Below are 21,952 nucleotides of genomic sequence, written 5' to 3'. Positions count from 1 at the left end.
ATTTACCTTGACCCCACAACCTCCTGTTACCCCTCCTTGTTTCCTGGGCACTATGAAGTGAGCAACTCTGTTCCATCACACGTTCCCTCTGCCTCACTATAAGCCCAGAAACAATGGCTATATCAGCCCATGGGCTGGAACCTCTGAAACCATGAGCCAAAACAAACTATTCTTTTCTTAAGCTGATTTTCTCAGGCATCTGTTACAGTAACAGAAAGGCACAATCTAAGTCCAGACCGGATTTCCAAAGTCGTCCATATGTACATTCAAGCTTAGGAAACTTTGCAATTTTTCTTCATGAAGAAATTCCAGACTTCACTCAGCAGCTATTTCCCTTCCCCCGACCCCTACAAAACTGCTTTAAGCATTAACAGAGTATTAACAGGGCTAAGGACCACCCATGCTTCTAGGCAAAAGAACAGCTAAGAAAAATTTACAAGAGTCTACAACCTATAACCCAAAGGCCTGTTTTCAAACAGTACCTATGTTTAACACAGATAAGCTCTGTGTTGGTTTTTATCATGGCTTTTGTGCAACAGAGCTCAGTAAACTTGTAATCCTAGCAATCAGGAGGCTGAGGCAGGTTGGAGCACCGCAGAATGTTACAGAAGTCACTAAAGACACTAAGTTTCTTTAGTGTTAATTTAACAACAATGCATCCTTCTTTATGCTGCAATAAGAACACTAACATGAGATCAATAGACCTCTGTAATAGTGCTTCCCTGACTAGATTAACAAATGTCTAGAGAGATAGGGTAGGAAAGATGGCTCTGCCCTTGAAAGCACTGGCTGTTCTTCCAGAGGACTAGGGTTTGACTCCCAATATCCACATGACCGCTCACAACAGTCTGTAACTCTGGTTTCAGGGAATCCAATGCCTTCTTCTGAGCTCCCGAGTATACCAGGTACTCATGCAACACACAGACATACATGCAGGCAAATACTCATACACATAAGATAAACTTGATTTTGTTTCTGTTTTTTAATTTAATTTAAAAAAATAACCTAGAGAGCAGCCAAAGTGTATTTCTGGGTGTGTCTATGAGACTGCCATGTGAGCTAAGGATGTGAGTGGGAAAGACAGACAGACACAAGAGAACATCAAGAGCTCACCATTCTGCGTGTCCATTCTTCTCCCTTTCTCTCTCTTTGATGGTCTACCATGAGACTTATCATCCATAACCACAAGTCAATTCCTCTAATAAACCCCTTCATGATTATGCATGAAAACTCCTGAAAACATTTTTCATTTTCTTCCCTGGCACTGCTTCTGTTTCTCCTATTTAAATCTCTCCCTCATCTACTTATAACCTTATGTGTTTAACTTACTATACTAACTAGGATTACCACAAACCACAAGAAATGAGAGCATTTTTACTTTTCCCTCAACTTTAGTAAGAATACCTTCCAGTTCATTGCATATTCATAAAATCATGCTAATTCTTTCCTTCCATTTCTATTTTAAAAATCTAGTATTTTAAAATTCACATGAAAATCTGGCTAGAAGAAACAAAAAAAAAATGGTACATTTTACATATACAAATGTGAACATTTTACATCTTAAGAAGGAAGACTTAAATCCCAAAACTTCAAAGAGCTATTTTATTTTTTAAGTACTTTAGTTGTAGGGTTTTGTTTTGTTTGTTGGTTTTGCTGTTTGTTTTTAATGGACACTGACAATTTACTATGTATAAAGGGGGAAAGGGAATATCCTGACTCCGTAAAGTTTTTATTTAAACACTTAATTGTGACAGGAAAAATGGCTTAGTATATAAAGCTGCCTGCTACTAAGCCTGGTGACTTTAGTTCAATCCCTAGAACCCATGAGGTAGAAAAAAAGAACCAATTCTCAAATGTTGGCCTCTGGTTGCCATGCACACCATGGCAGGCTTCTGCTCCCACCCCACATCCACCAAAAAATAAAATAAATAAATAAATAAATAAATAAATAAATAAAATGTAATTTTAAAATAAATTTATAAATTAGCACCTAATTTAAAAATAGGTTAAGTAAAATAAATGCTTATGCAAGCTTGTTAACTTTACATTACGGTTACAAAAAACTTGAGGGCAGCATCTTAAAGGAGGAAATACTTAGTTTGACTCACACACTCAAGATTTTATTCTGCCATGGCAAAGAGTGTAATAGAGCACAGTGGCTCACATCAGCGGCCAGGAAGCAGAAAAACTGCTTTTCTATTTCCCTTTTATTCCACCCAGGCCTCGATACATTGGAGTAGGTACCTCCCATATTCAGAGGAGGAATTATCACCCCCTTACACTCAGTTAATCCTCTCCAGACTACTAATCTAGGCATCAAGATAACCAAGGCTAACCACCACAATAATAGTACTTACAAATTGAATGTAATGACAATTAAAATTTATTGAGCACATGCTATTTACCAGGCTATGCACTGCTCTGAACTTTTCTACTTGATCCACCGAATAGATCTATTAATTAAAAAAAATATTAGGCAATGCTAAAGAAACTAGTGGTTTAAGATATATGTTGGGCTAAAGAGATGGCACAGAGGTTAGGAGCACTGGCTGCTCTTCCAGAGGTCCTGAGTTCAGTTCCTAGCAACCACATGGTGGCTCACAACCATCTGTAATGGGGATCTGATGCCCTCTTCTGGTGTGTCTGAAGACAGCAAACTCACATATATGAAATAAATAAAAATAAATAAATAAATTTTTTTAAAAGAGATACATAATAAGCCCAAGGGCATGGACAAATCAGGAGTAATATGAAGGAGGTAAGTGAGGTATCAGTGAGGTCATGATAACACAGAACAGCTCTACTATCTTCATAAAGTCGGGCACATTCATGACACTGATGTGACTACAAAGAACTGAAGTGAAAACCATCAGGTGGCAGCACATGGCCTTCAAACCTAGCATCCACCTTTAAGATATGCTTTTTAAAGCTACATACAATGAACTACTAAAGATGAATAAAATGTACTTTTTATAGATCAAAAATATATGTGTATACCCTTGATTTCCACAGCTGGTAATTGAGCCTGGCATGGTTGACTCCACAGGAATGCAAGCCAATCTCCAGCCCGTGCACCACTTACTCAGTCAGACACAGAGCTGCCTGTTTGTACATGCAGTTCAGACTCTAAACTGACTCAACTGAGCTTTGTTCTGATACTTTAACAACTGGGCAGGAACTAAAGAGGTAAAGCCAGAACACAGGCTGCCATCAGGTCTCACAGACACATCTTAAACATGCTCATGTCTCTACCTAAACAAAGCAGAGCCTCTACGTCTCTCACTTTTGCATCCAGCCCTCCTGGGCAAAGCTTTCTTGGTTCCCCCAGTACCAATGTGCCAACTATCTACTCCAATTCCTTACCATCTACCCTAGTACTAATCCTTGCTACCTGCTATTCTTCTAGACTAGATTCTTTCAGTCTATAGATGTCTTTGGACTAATATTATCTTAATATTAGTCCTATAATATCAATCTAACCAAGAGAAAGCATGACTTAGGCAAAGCAATATCACACTCAAATAGAAATCAAAGATTCTGTGTTTCTTACAAATTATCTTGTATCTTCTCCATGAAAATTGTTTCCATACATAAGTATTTCTCAATGTGATTTTCTTTGATCTCTACACTTCTCATACAATACAATCTACTTAGTAAAATTCCACACTTTAAAACAGTATCAAACCTCTCCACTATCATCCTCAAGACTACCCAAGTAACTCCCAGAAACAAGCAGAGGCACCATAATTACCATCAAAATATTAAGAATGCTACCTTTGTAATGTCGTCTTTGCGGTGCTAGGGACTTAACACAGGGGCCTCGTGAGTACTGAGGCAAGCACATTACCACTGAGCTGTACCTCTAGCCCTTCTGGTTCCAGAAACTCAATGTAAAAGCAATTGGGGAAAAAAATCCTAAAAGTACAAAAAGATGCACACTAATGTCAAAACTTCATCAAGAACGCATGTTTGCTCAGTTCAGAACCTAAGTCTCATGGGATAGTTCTAATTACAGGTGCCTGTGAGCACCATAACAGAACCTTTCTTTACATGCCTAGAAAGAAAGAAATTTGAAACTCCAAAAGCTAAAAATGTACCAAACACAGAAAGGTTCAAAAGTATCTCAACAGTCAGCTGAGTGACAAGGCAGGTAGAGCTTTGTGAGTCTGAGACCAACCTGGTCTACAGAGCTAGTTCCAGGACAGCCAAAGCTACATAGAAAAACTCCAAAGCCCTGACAAATAAATGACCCTTTGGTACTACTCCTACCCTCCTATCATCTATGCGTTATAACAACAGAGTAACTCTATTCAAGAGAAGTACAAGCATGTTAGCCTTCCAGACTCAAAGTCTATAGTTTATAAAGATGAGCATGATCCTTGTAGGAGACTGCATCCCCACACCCAACTCCTGCCCATTCTCATCCTCCTCCACTTCTTCTATGTGCAATATCTCTAGCTGCCACCTTTTTGTCACCCTGACTGCTCTGACCACCCCATCACTCACTCTCTAATGTGCTGCTCTGGTATTCTTTATGAGTTCTAACATGTACTACCCGCCACCACCATTAGCATACAGTCACAAGTTAAATAAGCACTTTGCTCACTCATGTATCCTCTGCACCTGAACACCAGTCAGGTACAGCATGCTGGTATACACCCTTAATCCCAGCACTTGAGAGGCTGAGACAGGAGGACCTCTGAATTTGAAGTCACTCTGGTTTACACAGCAAGTGCTAGTCGGCCAAGGATATGTAAGGAGATCCTATCTCCAAAAAAGAAAAGTTGATCAAAACAAATACTGATATAAATAAGGAATGAATGAACCTATTCATTTGTTCCATGCAAAGAGAAACTATATTTTAGAGAGTAAGAGCCATAAACTAATGACTGAAAAACATGTGATCCTATGGAACTAAATAACAGAATTTCAAAAAATCTGACATTGGCATAAAATTTACTCTTTTATAAACCTCTCTATTTATTTTCAAGATATTACTGCTGTCATGGGTGCATTTCAGGAAATTTCCATGCACCATGCAGCATCTTCAACTGTCCAAACTACCTATAGCTTTCCTTATGCCTTAATTTTCCCATTTGAAAAAAATATATAACTTACCAGTACTTATACCTAAAAGTGACATTGTATGGACTAAATGTACGTGTTTAAAGTGTTGAAAATGGCATACAGCATACACTACCTAAGAATGTAGTAAATTATTGTTAAAAACTACTGCTGGACATTGTGACAGTTGTTTTTAAAAAGCAACTTAGTTCTTACAGAAAAAAAGTCTAACTCATTCTATCTCTTTAATTAAAAGACCATGTAAAAGTATTTAATCAGCAAAATAAATACATTAGCAAAAACAGTAATCCTGGTCTATTTTCAAGTTGATTACAGTATGGCTGAGAACAGCTCTGTGGTAAAGTACTTAGCTAGCATCCTGAAGTCTTAGGTTTGATTATGAGTACCACTGATTAAAAAAAAAAAAAAAAAGGACAAACATAAATCTTCAGAGGCTTTATCCCTCCTCAAACATACTCTCAAATTGGGGTACACTTAATAGTGTATATGTAACCTTTAGTTTAGGTTCTGAGAATACAAACATTAAAAATTTACAATAAATAGCTACTGATCCTGTGAAACTTTACTCTAAAATGATAAACAATAAACAAAGCTATAAAAAGTTATTAATGGAAGAAAGACATAGCAAAATAGTGGTTTTAAAAAATCCGAAGGAAGGAGCTGGTATTTTTATATAAGACAATCTGTATAATAAACATATGAAAAGACTTGTTGGAGAAAAAACTGCAACAATATGAATGTCAGTAACACTACTGAACTTTTAAACTACATACTTCAAAATCCTTAAGATCTTACTGCTTTTTTTTAAGTTTTCAAAATAATCTTTTTTAAAATGGCTAATACAGCCATATACAGAAATATGTATTACATGTAAAGGACCAGCAGTGTAAAGGCCCTGACACAGGGGCAGATTTGGCTAGAAAAGAAATGAACACAAAGGCATTCGCAGCTCACAAACTTTTACTGAGAGTGGTGAATTACTTGACGAGTATGTTATTGTTTGCTCAACTGAAATATTTTTAATTGAGATAAATTTCATACAATAAAAATCGGGACTTTAGCCACTGCAAAGTATACAATCTGCTACTGGCTAGTTTTGACCATTCTTGGCTGATAGCTGACTGCTAGGCTGAAGAGAGACTGAGTGGAACAGACGCAGGGAGAAGAGTGACTGAATTAAAGAATATTACTTTAACTTGGGTGAGTAAGGCAGTAGCAGTGAACTGGTGACTGATATCAGCTATTCAGAACAAGTTTGAAGCTTACCCTGGGTTCATAGAAAATAACTACTAACTACCAGCAAAAAAAAAAAAAAAAAATGTGTCTTTCAAAAGCTTGCTGTAACTTTAACATGGAATTTATAGCCCATGATGAAACCCTTCCCCTGGCTTAAACCCTTTAAATCTATCAAGTAAAAAAGCAACAATCTTCTAAAGACTAGGAGTAAAACCAAAACCATAACAGCACAGAGCTAGAGCTTCTCTTCTCACTACTTATGCATCACCACGCAGGGCCCAACGAACAACAAGGAAGTTAACAGGAAGGGCTCAGAAGATGCCAACCAGAGGCCAGGGGTATATATAGTTCAGTGGCAGCAAACTTGCCTAACACCCACAGTGCCTGGAGTCTGATATCCAATACTGAAAAAGAGATAAAAAGAAAAATGTTGCCAACCCTTTTATCTCCAAACACAGACAATACTACTAAAGGTGTTCCCAAGTAGAAATGTTTCCTGTTAATAGCAAAATAAACATTTAACCTAGCATGCAGAGTGAAGTGTTTCTTACATGAGGTCAGTAGGAAATGACAAGTTCTGGTAAAGGAAAGTTTCTAGATAACCCCAAGTTTTTCCATGTGTCATATATCTTTCCACTTGAACTATTACAATTTGTCTCCATGGCCTAACATCTTGATTAGGGGAGGCTACAATGATGCAATAGTCCTAAGGCTATTTTACTGCAGCGCTGTAACTATAGTAAATCACTCCACTCTGCACTTTGTCAAGTCAGTTATCTTTCACTTCTGCTACTTTATTTCATCTACACAGAAAAGCCTATCAGCGGCAGTTTGCTTTCTTGCCCTTTGTTACAGATTTCAGAAATCTGAATTTCTATAAAGTATACAGTAAATGCACATTGTACCTAACACTTTAAAGGCCCAGAGGAAATTGTGAACATTCACAGTTAACACACACACATAGGGATGGTAAGATGGTACTTGCTACCAAGCCTGAAAAACTGAGTTCACCCACTTAACCCCACAGGATAGAGCACTTTCCTATATGTGTGAGGAGGCCTTGGGTTCAGCCAAAGTACTGCAAAACATCATGAAAATAAGTAACTAAGTAAACCATGCATTACTGTGCACACCTGTAATCCTAGCTACTTAGCCTACAGATGGTGGGTTAATAGTATCACTTTATATCAACAAATTTTTTTATCTATCTATATCCAAACAAAAAAGTTAATACAATTGTAAGAATGAAAAAAAATTAACAAAAATATTAACATAATACATGTTCCTACTTATAGAAAACTCAATTACAATACATGAAAGGGTAGATAAAGGACAAACTAAAGCTGGTACATTTCTAATGCCTCAAGAGAATTAGCTGCAATCAAGCTATTTCCAATACTTTCACTTACATTAATTTCAAAATTTGACACTGTATTCAGTTACTTTTCTCACTGCTGTGGCTTGGCAGTGTGGTCCACCATGGACAGGAAGATGTGGTGCAGGAAGGTCAGGCAGCTAGTCACAACTCATCCATAGTCTGCAAGCAGAGATGGGGTCCTGGTGCTCAGCATCCTTTCTGGCTTTTTCCTTTTCAGTCAGCCCAGGATCCAATCCACAGAATGGTAGTACCCATATTCAGGTCTTCCCTCCTCAGCTAAACCTCTCTAGAAACACCCTCACAGACATCCCCAGAGCTGTGTCTCCTAAGTGATTCCAAATTCAGCCACGTTGACAGTTAAGGTCAACAATGTCATTTTGAAATCTTTCTTTTCAAACCATCAACAGTACCTCAAGAAAACTTTTATATTGCTATATATTCACTCTGATCTTGAAATATTACACAGCACTTACAAAAATGCTCTCGCATATAAAAAATCCTTCTAAGAACTATGTCCTATATTTCAGCAATATTGCAAAGTATTTTAATGCACTTAGACACACCATTTCTACACTATGACTTCAAAGTGAAACCAGTATCTATTTCTTCACTAAAAACCAGTCAAATCATCTAGAATCAACTATCTACATTTCACAATTACAATGAAACTTCCAAGATAACAGGGTATATCTATAATTAAAAGCATATTTCAACACATCCATTTTAAAATAATAAGCTAGACTCTTATTAATAAAATAATAAAAATAGCTGGGTCAGAAGTGAAGCTGAGTAACCCTTTCACAATTATAAACTAAATCAATCACACAGGGCACAAAATATGAATGACTGAAATCTACTGACTATTCTATTTCTACCATTCACTTAAGAAATGAAGTTTTAAAATTCCAAAATGGATGGATGGAGATATATAGAGATATCTGAGATTCTTCATATACTTTCAAATAAATAACACCAGTACAGATGATAATCTTCATAAAAGACTGAAGTTTTCAACCTACCTCCACTATTCTCCCACACAGATGCAAGAAATTCCAGCCACAATTTTCATTGCTGCTGTACCTCTCTCTATCTTACATTTCATCCTCACCCATACCCATGACCTCACTTTCCACCCATGTCACACTTGGCTGGCAATCACTATTCTGTAACTTACTCTATACATGAAGGAAAAAAACTCTTGGATTACTAAGAGATTTGCACTACTACTCTGGAAAACAATCAGATTTTATAGGTCACCAGGAAAATTAAACAACTTCACCCAAAATAAAAGTTAAAATTTGTAAGTACAAATTACTAATTTCCTAACCAATCTGTAAGTACAAATGACTACCTACCTCCAAGGCTAGCAGCCAAATGATTCTGGATTAAAGTACCTAATCTTTATTATTGTCCACTTGGAATTCTGATAATACACTGTATTAATTGGAAGGTAAACTCTCTAATGTACTGCAAGAATATTCCACTTTAACAAAAATCATCATGACATTTAACTTTATATAATGAAGCTATTTCTGTAACACTGTAGACAGACAGCAATTCAAAGGCTATTTCACTAGACTACAACCTTGCTTAATGAAAGTGCCTCACAAATCCACTCCACTCACCAAGTAATGTTGTTCTGTAGGGTTTTTTTTTTTAACTTATTTAATATTGTATGTATGATGTGTACATGTATACAGAGAGTGTGGGGATGCAGGCACACAGCCATGTACCATGGCAGACATCAGAGGACAACTTCTGGGAGTTGGTTACCTCCTTTCACTGTGGATTCAGGACACAGCTTATCGGGCTTTTTTTTTTTTAAACCTGCTGAGCCATTTCACCAGCACTAATTCTGCAATTTTAATAAAACATTTATTATAAATCTTGATGTGAGCTAGGCTTTGTGCTAGGCCCTAAAACATATAAACTAAGAATAAAGTCAGGGATGTGTAGATAGCTTAGTGTTCGCTACATCAACATGAGAACCCCAGAACACATGTGAAAGCTTGTAAGCTTAGTGCTGTGGAGCCAGAGACAAGCAAATCCCTGTGACTCGCTGCTTGGACAGCCAGCCTAACCCACTCAGTATACCCCAAGCCCTAGTGAGGTTTTATACATGCATGCATGCATACATACATACATACATACATGCTCATTCACACACGTACACTCCAAACCTAGATTTTGCATATGACAGAAAACATTCAATAGTTATCTCAGTGTGGCTTATTTGCTTAACATGACAACCTCCAGTTCTACCCATTTTCCTGCAAATTTGGGTTTTTTTTAAGATTTATTTTATTATGTATACAAGTACACTGTCGCTGTTTTCAGGCACTCCAGAAGAAGGAATTGATCCCATTACAGATGGTTGTGAGCCACCATGTGTGGTTGCTGGGAATTGAACGCAGGACTTCTAGAAAAGTGCTCTTAACCACTGAGCCATCTCTCCAGCCCAAATTTGGTTCTTCTTTACAGCTGAATTAAAGTCCACTGTGTATAAATAATACATTCCTTTATCCATTCATCTGTTGGTCTTCTAGGTTGATATTTGCTGTTATTCCAAAAACTCAGTCAAAAGTTCAAGTGTTTGTGTGACTATGTGACTCTAATCATTATTAATGTAAGCAAAGACATGAAAAGATATTTGTGGAACTATTGCTCCACAAATAGAATACAACCATTTGCCTAAAATTTAAAGATAATCCTGTTCTCCTCATCTTGTTTCTAAAATAGAAAGCTCACAAGTTGCATCTAATAGAGTGCCAGACATAGTCTAAAATCCTAGAGGCTAATTCAAACAAGATAAATCAGTAATAAAAATAGAAGCTAAAGAGAGGGTTCAGAGATAGTACAAGTTCCTCTTACAGAGGACTTGGGTGAGTTCCTAGTACCTACCAGGTGGCTCACAACCATCTATAAACTCCAGTCCCAGGAGGTCTGATACCCTCTTTTGGCCTTCACAGGCAGCAGATGTACACACAGTACAAATACACACACACACACACACACACACACACACACACACCACTCACACACACACACACACCACTCACACATATAAAATAAAAATCACTTTGTAAAAATGTGTTTGTGTATCTTCAAACTAATTGCTCCTCTCTGTTCCAAATTTATAGACTCCTATCATCTAACTCTTTAGAACAATACCTCCGAAATCACTAGCCACAGAGAACTAAAGAGCAATGCAAACTCTTAAGTAGTCCCCAGGAAGAAGAATGATAGCATTAAGTTCCAGACTGTGATACCCACCCCCACCTTCTACCTAGAATCAAAATCTCAAGACAATTTCAACTTCAACAACTTAGATCCTCATTACAGAACCACTCTCCATTGTAAAAGCTCCTAAGATCTCATTTCAAAAGTAAGCCCTCAGTACATTTTGTTAGCCTAACATTAAACATTTGCCAAGTTTTACCGGTGCTTTTTCATGTGTATATGCATGTGTGTGTGTGTGCATATGAGTGTGTGTGTGTGCACATGAGTGCGTGTGTGTGTGCATGTGCGTGTACATGTGCGTGTGCGTGTGTTGGGGGCAATATATGTGACTGTCAGAGGACAATTTAAGAAATTCCTTTACTCCTCTACCATGTAAGTCTCAGGGATCAAACTCAGGTTGTCAGGTTTAGTGACAGTGCCTTTACCTGCTGAGCCAGCTTGACAGCCCTCACTACTTTTAAAATCTTTTTTTCTACAAGAACTACTCTAACCTGAGACTAAGCCACACAATTCACCAAGCAACTAACTTATTCCTTATTGTATCACATCCCAATCATTCAAAATGGAGACCAACTGCATTCCACCTCCTAGTAATGGCCCAGAACATGAATAATGAAAGTCCAGGTCCTTATGGCCCAGTTAGCATCTCTCCTTACTGCCACTTAAAACTCAAAGATCACATTATTTTCGCCAACTAGTGTTTGAAATGGTAAATTCACAATTTGCATATAACCAGGTATACCAGGCAACCTAGAACCAAAGAAATAAATTCCAACATGTTAAATTAACAAAATCAAAAACAACAGTGTCTCCTCAAACCTAATTTCTGAATCTACATGCATCATCACTCTTTACCTCACAAACTGTCCCAGCAAGCTAAGTGACATTTTCACCACATTTCACTTCGCTTGTAACTACAATACATAATTGTAACTGTATGCTTACATCCTGGCATTCCTCCACTCTGATCAATTTAGTATTTTTTGCTTTTCTTCTCACTCAAACTGCAGCATCAAAACTCTAACCAATTAAAGATTCCCAACAATCCCTGGTTCTCATTGGACAGCTTGCTCATTATTTAGCTAGAACTGTAGTAGGTTCAGGATGAATCCTTTCTGTAGCAAAGGGAGAGCACATTATCTGGAACTGTTCTTAAATGCATTTCTGCAGTCTACCTAGATCAGAACTATGCCCTCAAGAACTAACTCAAGGAAGTCTCACTGTTGGAGAATAACTAGAGATCCAACTGGTAAAAATGATTGCAGCTTTTCCACTCTCATTGACATTGCTTCCTAATATAAAAATTGGCAATCTAAGGATGGGGAAATGGCTCTGTGAGTAAGAATGCTAGTCTGAACACTGGGACCTGAACTTAAATGCCCAGCAGACAAGTACACATCTGAGGACTGATGTCCATACCTGTAGTTCCTCTATCAGCCAGTACAGGCTCCTGGTACAAATCCAGGAGCTCTCTGGCCAGCCAGTCTAGCTAAAAACAGCAAACTTCTACTTCAGTGAGAGACCTTATTCTAGAGAATACGGTGGAACATGATACTGGATGGCACCCGAGGTCCTTCTCTGGCCTCTTCAAAGTGCTTATACAAACATAATAACTACATGCATACATCACACGTATTAAATAAATAAATAAATAAATAACCTTTTTAAAACACTAGAAATACCATTGCTAAGTTATTTTTCAGAACAAGCCAACTCTATACACATATGGTCTGAGTACAACTTACAGGAGTCAGTTCTTTCCTTCCATTGTGTGTATTTTGGGGATTGATTCAAGTTCTTGGACTTGATGACAAGCACTTTTATCCATCTGAACCATCTTGCTGGCCCCAAGCCAACTTTTTAGACTTTCATGGTAGAAGTATTAGCAAGTATTAAATAAATTAACTCTTCCTTAAACAACAACAAAATATTAAAACAACCTTAAGGCTCTACCCAACCTTGTCACATGGAGTTGCCTATGTGAAAAACAGACAAACTACAAATCATTTCCTGCTATTTGAAGTCTCTGCCACAGTGATTCTGGGCCTGAGGCTCCAACTTGAAAACACCATGTACTTCTCTATCTACAGGCTTTCCTACTTTACAATTTATCTCCCCAGTTAATAGTTATATGCTTATCACTGAAAGACATCAGTTGAGATGACCAATAAGTACCTTTGTCCTGCTCTCTGACAGTCTCTGTACATGCAAACTATATTACTGGGGTTCACGCAGATTTGTTTTAAGCTAGACCACTGCAAAAATATATGCCCACATAATAGCATATACCTGTAAATCCCACGGCTACAGTCCCAAGAGCTTACTTGAGTCTAGGAGTTTTTAAGCCATCCTGGGAAACTCAGTGATTATGGCCTGCCTGTATCAACAAAAAGAAAAAACCAAAACCTCCACCACCATCAGCAACATTATAATTAAAACGCAGAGTTGTGGATGCATTAATAATGACCTGGGTTCAGTCTCCAACACCAAAGAGAGAAAAAGAGTGGGAGCAGGGAGTTAACCTTATCTGGACCTACTATAGTCCTAGCTACTCAAACTACTGAGAGAGAAAGATTACAAGTTTAAGACTTCTCTGGTCTACAAACAGAGTTCAAGTCCACACTGGTCAACTTAGTGAGACCTTGTCTCAAAATTAATCATGAAGAAGGACCAGTGAAAGCCTAACAATCTGAGTTTAGTTCCCAGAACCCACAAAGTAGGAGAACTTCCCAAAGGTCCCTGACCTGCATAAGTGTGCTGTGGCATGTGCTTGAAATAAGTATGTGCACATGTACACACAAAGTAAATACATAATTTTTTAAAGTTCAAATATTAAAAAGGGGTTGGGACATAAGTCTCAGTATTAGAATGCTTTCCTAGCAAGGGCAAGGCTGTTCAATTCTCTATGCTGAGAAAAAAAAAAAGGGGGGGGGTAAAAAGTTATGCAACTTTAATACAAACAAAAAATCAAAACTAGAATAACTGTGTTACTATAGCACAGCTCTTACAGTAAATAAATAAAACAAATATGGGAGCTTCTACCATCTAGCTTTTACTGAGTTTAAGTAGAGAAAATGCATTTTCTCAATTCACAGTTTATATTACTACAGGGACTATTATAGTAAACAGCACTACAATAAACATTTAAAAGTATGTGTTTCCTATCAATAATCTAGTAAATTATTTTAAAGCTACAGTATTCACCATTCAGACTCAGGACATGATCTATCTATAACTAAACAAATGAGCATAGTCTTTGCTAAGCCTTCCAGGTTATTCATGGGTTTCTTTCCATTCTACCCTCCTCACTCTAACTAACACATTAGTACCATATCCCAATAGTTCAGAAACTAACAAAGTGACCTCAGCAGTAAACTCAAAGCCAAACATGCACTTAAAAGATAAAACTTCTGAAGGTCATCTACTTTATCCCACAGAAGAATCAGAACTTCCACCTTACAGGCGAGTGTTAAATATGTTTATTTAGTTTCTCACAGGGAGGAGAAGTTAGAAACTAGCTTAAGTTGACAACCTGGCTAGGTATGATGGCACACAACTGTAACACCAACACTCCAGAGGCAGAGGCAGAGGAGGCAGAGGAGGCAGAGAGGGGCAGAGAGGGGCAGAGAGGGGCAGAGAGGGGCAGAGAGGCAGAGAGAGGCAGAGAGAAGCAGAGAGAGAGAGGCAGAGAGGGGCAGAGAAGGGCAGAGAGGGGCAGAGAGGGGCAGAGAGGGGCAGAGAGGGGCAGAGAGGCAGAGGCAGAGCAGGAGCAGTTAAGAACTCCAGGCCAAATGTGGTGTGTCAAGGCCAGCATGGGCTTCACAGCAAGATCATGCCTGACTCCCACTCCCCAACCCCTAAAAATAACATCCTCAAATTTCACAAGAAAACCAGAAAACCTAAATGCATTTTAGAAAACTATTATCTAGGGGCTAAAGAGATGGTCTAGTTGATTCAGACCACTGGCTGCTCTTCCACAGGATTCAGGTATGATTCTCAGCACCAACATGATAGTTCACAACTGTCTGTAATTCCAGTTCTAGAAGAATCTACCAAGCAAAACACACCCATACACATAAGTCTTAAAAAAAAAAAAAAAAAAAAAAAAAAAAAAAAAAAAAAAAAAAAAAGCGACTCTTTCAATTTAAAAAAATAAAGCAGAAAGTTGCTGGGTTGTTTGTTTGTATTCTTTCTTTGAGACAAGGTCTCATTATGTAGCTCTGGCTGTCCTGGAACTTATGATGTAGACCAGGCTGGCCTCAGACTCAAAGATCCACCTGTGTCTGCCTCCTGAGTGCTGAGATTAAAGACATATGCCACACAGCCAGAAGAAAGTAAGTTTTTATATAGTCTGACATGGTAGAGTTCACCTGTAATACCAATGCTAGGTAAACTGAGGCAGGAGACTATAAATTTGACGACAGTGTGGGTTGCATACTGTTTTGAAAGAAAAACAAAACTTAAAGACAGGTATGGAGGTACATAGAGAAAAATGGGTTAAAAATGTTACCCTTTGAGATTTCTCTTGTTTGAAGTAGGTCAGGCCTATTGGTACAGACCTGTAATCCCAGCTACTCAGAAGGATATCAAGCTCCTGGCCAGCCTAGGACTTACTGAGGAGGCCCTGTCTAAAACAAAACAGTTTGGAGGCAGGGGAGACTAGAAATGTAGTTCAGTAGAAGAGTACTTGCCCAGAATTTGGGAGACCTCAGATCTAATCCCCACTACCCAAAATAAAACAAAAACCACTGGCTTGTGTTTGGTTATTTCACCACTTGGCAGATAGTTGAAAATTATTCCTTTAAGCCTACATTTTCAAACATATTTAAAGGAGAAACTCCTAAACACTATGAGATCAATGATGAACGTGAGAGAAATGTCCTTTGCACTCCTCCATCAACCCTTTAGGTTAAAGTCCTTAGGAAAAAGAGATCCAATAATGTACAATCTGCAAAGGTCTGGTACAGGCTATTAAAAGCAAATCATAAACAAAGGAGTGCCTGCCATGCCCAGTCCCCTCAACCATGCCAACAGAGGTCTTGCACACTGACCCAAGAAACACTGCTAATGCTGGGGATGACTTGAAATTGGCCTTGTTTGGATGACAGAATGTACTGGAATCTCAAACTCTAGTTGAAAAGATAAAAAGTCAAAGTTCCTTTGAGTCAGTCGAAGACAAAAAGACCTTATCTTCCCATACTCCTACTTGCTGGCATAAGATGAAAAACAAAACACCTAACAAACAGTTAAAGCTTAAGCCTGGATATTTTAAATTCTTTGGACTAAGTATCCAAAAAGTTTGTTTCTGTAGAATGTGTATCATACAAAGCATTTACAACAGATTTTTAAAACACACACACACACACACACACACACACACACACACAGACACACACAGACACACACACCCCCCACATACCAAGGTTCATTACATGGATGATTTCTTTAAACCAAACATTACAGGATTAATTTGTTGCTATAACTAATAGCTTCTGAGTTCTTAAGTACACAAAATAATTCTTTTTTTTTTTTTTTTTTTTTTTTTTTTTTTTTTTTTTTTTTTTGGTTTTTCAAGACATAGTTTCTGGAACTCACTCTGTGGCCCAGGCTGGCCTTGAACTCAGTAATCTGTCTGCCTCTGCCTCCCAAGTGCTATGATCAAAGGTGTTCTTCCCCGCTGCCCATAAAATAATGTTTCAAAAGAAAGACCTTAACTTTCACATTTTCTATGCTTAAAAGTAACAGTTAGCCATGCATAAAGGCCTTCACCTACAGTCTCAGCTACTAGGAAGGTAGGAGTTAGAGATAGAAACATAATCAGTCTGAATCTCAAAACAAAAACCACACATACATAAAAATTCTTTGGCTAATCAGGATAGTGCCAATAAATTCCTAACATGTCTCCAAATAATTTTATTTTTTATTATTGTGTGTAGTGTACATATGTAAGGGCACGAGGAACCATGGCGTGCATGTGAAGGTCAAAAGACAATTTTCAGGAGTTGGTTCTCTCCTTCAACCAAGGGATGGGGAATAGAATTCAGATAGTCAGGCTTTCAAAGCAAATGCTCCCACCTACTGAGCCATTTTGCTAGGCAACAAATAACTTTTTAGAAACATTTTGTACATATGTTTGAAAACTTCCATACAGACATTTTATAAACTCTAAAACTATCATGGTATCTTTCTACAAATACAACATTGGGCAGGACATCCACTAATATAGAAGGGAAAACTAGGAAAGTCTGTTTTAGTGTTTAAGCACTTTATTGCCTTCTTCCAGCTTCCCACCCCTCATATTACGTGCAGGAAGAAAAACATTCACACACAACAGTGACTAACAAACAGGCAAGATGAAAGCAACCAACAGAGTTTAGTTGTACCTGAACATGGTTTATAGCTTAAACTTCTCTGTACTTCTATAACCTACCCTAACCACAAAAATTCAACTTTCCAATGCACTAAAGCCAATGTCTTCTAAGCTTGAATTCACACAAGCCTGCAAAGCATCACGAAAATGTATAAACTTAGCCATACGTGGTTCAGATCAGATAAAGAATATCATATAGTGTAAGTTACAAATAAACGTAGGAGGATTTTTTTGGCCTTAAACAGAGCAGTTGAATCCAAAGCCTTGCATGGCCTTGCTAGGCAGCTGCCACTGGGCTACATCCCACAGCCCAAAATTATAAATATACCTACATACTCAAGTATTACAAACTTGACATAATGCTTAAGTGAAAACTTTTTTTTTTAAGTTTTTAACAGAAGCACAACGAAAACTGGCCTTTGAAATATTAGTACAGAAAGAAACTCCAAAGAGCTGAATAAAAATTTTCACCCACAATGACCATACTGTTAATTTACTTTTTACCCCAAACCAGCTACATTGGTTTTAGTTTTCCTTAATAAAAGGCATTTTTATATCATTACTTATCAAAGTGTATCATGTTTACCTTAGTTTTTATTACCTCATAAAGACAGTGTCTAATTCCTGACCATAATCACAAAAAGTAAAAATAGCCAGCCAGAGCTATAAACCATGTTACCGAAATACAAATGTTAAATAAAGAGGCTCTTTACAAACGGTCTGCAACCTGGTTCTTAAAAAAACAATAACAAAACAAAAAATTAAGCATCTATTAGTGGCTGTCATCTAGCATGTGTACTTAATAAATGAATAGTACACATAACAACAGAAACTGAGTACACAAAACCAACTTCAGAGTAAGCAGAAAGCCAGACAAAAATAGGCTGGGCCCTGCAGTTTAAGTCAATGAGACAAAGGGACGAACACAGACAATACACTACAGAAAACACTAGGATATTTTCTGAAGTATCAAATTTGGCTGCTGACAACTATCCAAAGCACCCCTGGAAGTTTTGGGGGGTTTGTTTTTGTTTTGTTTCCAATTCAATGCTTTTAAGCTAAGCACTATCCAGACAGATACTTGGGCGGCAAAAGAGCTTACCTAAGGTAAAGTCCTTTCTCATAGGAACAAAATAATCATGCAACCTATCACAGGAAACGCTGGGAATGAAGTATCGCTGTGTCTCAAACCCGAAGCATCAGGAAACTTTAAGCAACTATGAACTCCAATTTCCAGGGGGAGGGAGCACAGCTCTGACAATCCTCTGACTGCGCGGTGCCTCCGCTCCACCTGAGAGTTTAAGAAAACTCTGCAAATTGGGTCGCCCAGGAAGGGTCGGTCCTGCTTCTCTAAAGGGACTCAAATCAAACAGACAGATGGATGGAAGAGCATCCTAAAACAGCTTCCCCTTCTCCTCAGTCAACTAAAGCCTTGCCCCAGGGAGACAGGAGACAGACAGACACCACACACACACACACCCTCCGGCGCGCTGGCCGCAAACACTCCGAACGGAGCACGATGAGGACGGAAGGCGCTCGGGTGGGACACGCACACCGGCGCCCGGCCCGGGTGCGCTCCGGATCGGGGTCGCTCGCTAGCTTCCAGAACAATACACGCGCCGCGCTGCCAACCTCGCAAGTTGCTGCGAGTCTGCGCGGTCCCGGGGCTCGGACCCGGGCAGGGCTGAGGTGGCTGCCGGGTGCGCGAGGACAGCTGGCCTGGGCTCCGCGGCTCCCGGGAAAGCGGCGCGAGGAGCTGGGCGAGCAGGGCCGCCGGGCCGTGGGGGCAGGGAAGGCCTGGCCCGGGGCTCCGCAGCCTGCTCGGGCCGCTGCCGGCGGGAGCGCGGTCGGGGTGCGCGAGGGACAATAGCGCGCGGGGAGCGCGGCTCGGGGTCGGCTGAGGCGAGCCGAGAGAGCTGACAGAAGCTGAGGAGACCTGACACGCTCGGCCCGGCTCCACGACGCTGCGCTCGGCCCAACCGCCGCTCCGCCGCCGCCCGGGGTCGTGTCTCACCTCCCAGCCCCGCCGCCCAGGAGAGGAGCAGAATTAACACTGTCGGCAACACCATCTTCCGCGGCCGCCGCCTCCTCACGGGTTAACCGCGGTGCATCGATCCTGAGGGAGCCGCGACCGGCGCTGGGTCCCGACGAGCCTCCCCGGCAGTGGCACCGGCGAAGCGCCTCCCTCTAGCTCCACTTCAGGGGCCCAGCCGCGCGCCCCACTCCGCCAAAACAGGGCCCTCCCTCCCCCTCAGCCTCTTCCTTCCTCCCTTCCCCGCTTCCCGGCCCTCGCTCTTCGCCTGGTCTCAGCCCCTTCCCTGAGCCGCGGCCCTCCGCCTCCTTTCTCGCCACGTGATGCGCCGGCACCCAATGCACTCCCGAGGCCGCGCCCCTGCCTCTCGCCCCTCCCTGCTCCCCCCAAGAGCCCCAGCATAATGCGCATGCGTGCCGAGGCGAGCGCCCGGGCCGCTAGGCCCCGCCGCTGCTTCCTGTCCGCTGGCGGAGGGCTGGGATTGGCCCTGGAGGGCGGGGCCACGCGAAGCCCCGCCCACCGCCCCGGGCGGGAGCGCTCTTTTCCCCGTGAAAGTGCTACCTGGTTCTTCCAGCTGTTAAGGACTGTCGCTGGGTGCTCACACCCTACCCCGAAGCTGTCAAGAAGGGCTTTAGGCTTCTTTGCCTCCAGAAAACGAGAGGTTTTTCCTTGCTTCTCTGTCTGCCTGTCTTGAAGCTGCCGCTGCCAAGTAAACAAAAGCAGTCCCAGCAACCCCTGATTTTAGCCGCGATACACAGGTCTGATGGGGACTTACAAGAAAAGATCCAACAGGAAGAAAAAATACCCAAAGGGGTAATTTCCTGAACCACTAACAAACGGATGTCACCTACTAGGCCTTAGCCATGATTTTAAAAAGCCGGTGGTCCTCAGTCTCCAGCTCAGAAAATGCTCTTTTGTTACTCTGTTTCTCTCTTACTGCCTTCGTGCCAACTTATACAAAACTGGTATTTGGCTTCTCATTTACTCACTTTGATTCTTTATATTCGTATTCAAGAACTACAACTTTAGGGGTAATGGGAGGAGAGTTTGTAAGGGTGAGACTGGGAAGAGAGTTTGTAAGGGTGAGAATGGGGGGGATGCTATCGGGATGTAAAGCGAATAAATAATTGAAAAAAAAAACTACAACATCATACTTAACTCTGCTTAGATTGACTCAAAGAATATGAGTTTATATTATTGATAATAAGAATAAATTGCAAACCTTTTACTTCTGCCCTATATATTTTCTACACCCTACGTTGTTAAGTTTAATGTGATTTTTAAATAAAACAGAAATAAAGATGAGTATACTTTTCCCACCCCCATCTCCCATCTCTCACCTAATGTATCCCAGGCTATTCTTTGAGTCGTTATGGGGCCAAGGATAAACTTAAACGTCTGATTCCCCTGCCTCCCATCCTCCATCTCCCATCTTCCATGCACTGTCACACCTCGTTTAAGGAGTATACTTATTTTAATTGGTTTGAGAAATGAATTGTTGTTTTGTTTCACATTACTAAACTCAATAGTACAATCAGAAGTTCCCACATCATCATGATTATTCTGTCCATTCGTTTCTACTGAAGTATATGAGATCAACACAGAATAACTGAATGCCATTGTTTCTTTTTCCTTTCTTAAAGTATCTACTCTGAGGAAAGTTACCTGCAGACATGTTGCTTATCACATGTGCCTTTCTATTTCTCCCTTATATACTCGCCGTCACTATGAGTTTTGACTTTTTGAGTTATTAATCCATCTTTGTGACAAGTTTGGTATTAGGCAGTATTGTTTATAATCAATTCTAATAATCATAGGCAAATATCATTTTCTTTTTAAATTCAAAGAAATATCTGGAATTTACATCAAGATGTTTCTTTTCTTTGCAAAACACGATAGCACTACACTCTCACATAACAGTACTTTCATGTTACAAGTTTGGGCTATTGCTTTGCTTAAAGGCTTAATTCCATTACTGGCATTTCGCAAGTGAAGAAGAAAGTAGAAAAAAAAATGTGCCCAGATAAGGTCTGCATTGATGCCATTCATCAAAGACCTACTTGGGTTTGACTCCCACCCCTGCCTCTTAAAAGCTGATAGACTTTGTTGAGGTTATCTCAAAAGTCTTTGTAACCTTGACATTTTCCTTGTAAAATGAAAAGTGCATTTTGGAACTATTTTAATGGATTAAATTCAGATTACTTGACATTGTAAAGCAATTACAAGTGCCTAGCAGATAATAATTGTTAGATGCTAAATAAAATGCATAAGTACCATTTCCTTCCTCAAGGAAATATCTAGTGGAAAGCAGTGATTGCTTGATTTTAGTTGTGTGTGTGTGGTGTGTGTGGTGTGTGAGGGGCGGTAACATGGCCATAATAAGTATTTGGAGGTCAGAGAACAACTCTATGGAGTCAGCTTTCTCCTTGATTTTTATTTGGGTTCCAAGTGACTCAGGTCATCAGGTTTGTGCAGCCCACCTGCTCCAAGAATTACTTCAGCAGCATTGCTACCTCATCAATAATGACAATTTTGACACTAACATTAACACTTTTGCTTGTTTTGCTTTTTTAAGACCTAGCCCATAAAAAAAGTTATAATAATGAGACAT

General features: G+C 39.8%; 1 protein-coding gene across 1 annotated transcript in view; it reads right to left on the bottom strand.

Moving 5' to 3' along the window:
- Adam10 (ADAM metallopeptidase domain 10) overlaps positions 1-19,656 on the bottom strand; it is a 109,941-nt gene extending 90,285 nt beyond the window's left edge. Inside the window, exon 1 of the mRNA XM_076926232.1 lies at positions 19,324-19,656. Coding sequence (XP_076782347.1) covers positions 19,324-19,378 — 55 coding nt within the window. The 5' untranslated portion in view covers positions 19,379-19,656. The remainder of the gene's footprint in view (positions 1-19,323) is intronic.
- Between the last annotated feature and the right edge of the window lie 2,296 nt (positions 19,657-21,952).

This window comes from Arvicanthis niloticus, chromosome 27 (genome assembly GCF_011762505.2).
Source record: "Arvicanthis niloticus isolate mArvNil1 chromosome 27, mArvNil1.pat.X, whole genome shotgun sequence".
Lineage (NCBI taxonomy): Eukaryota > Metazoa > Chordata > Mammalia > Rodentia > Muridae > Arvicanthis > Arvicanthis niloticus.
This window is presented reverse-complemented; position numbering and strand designations above follow the sequence as displayed.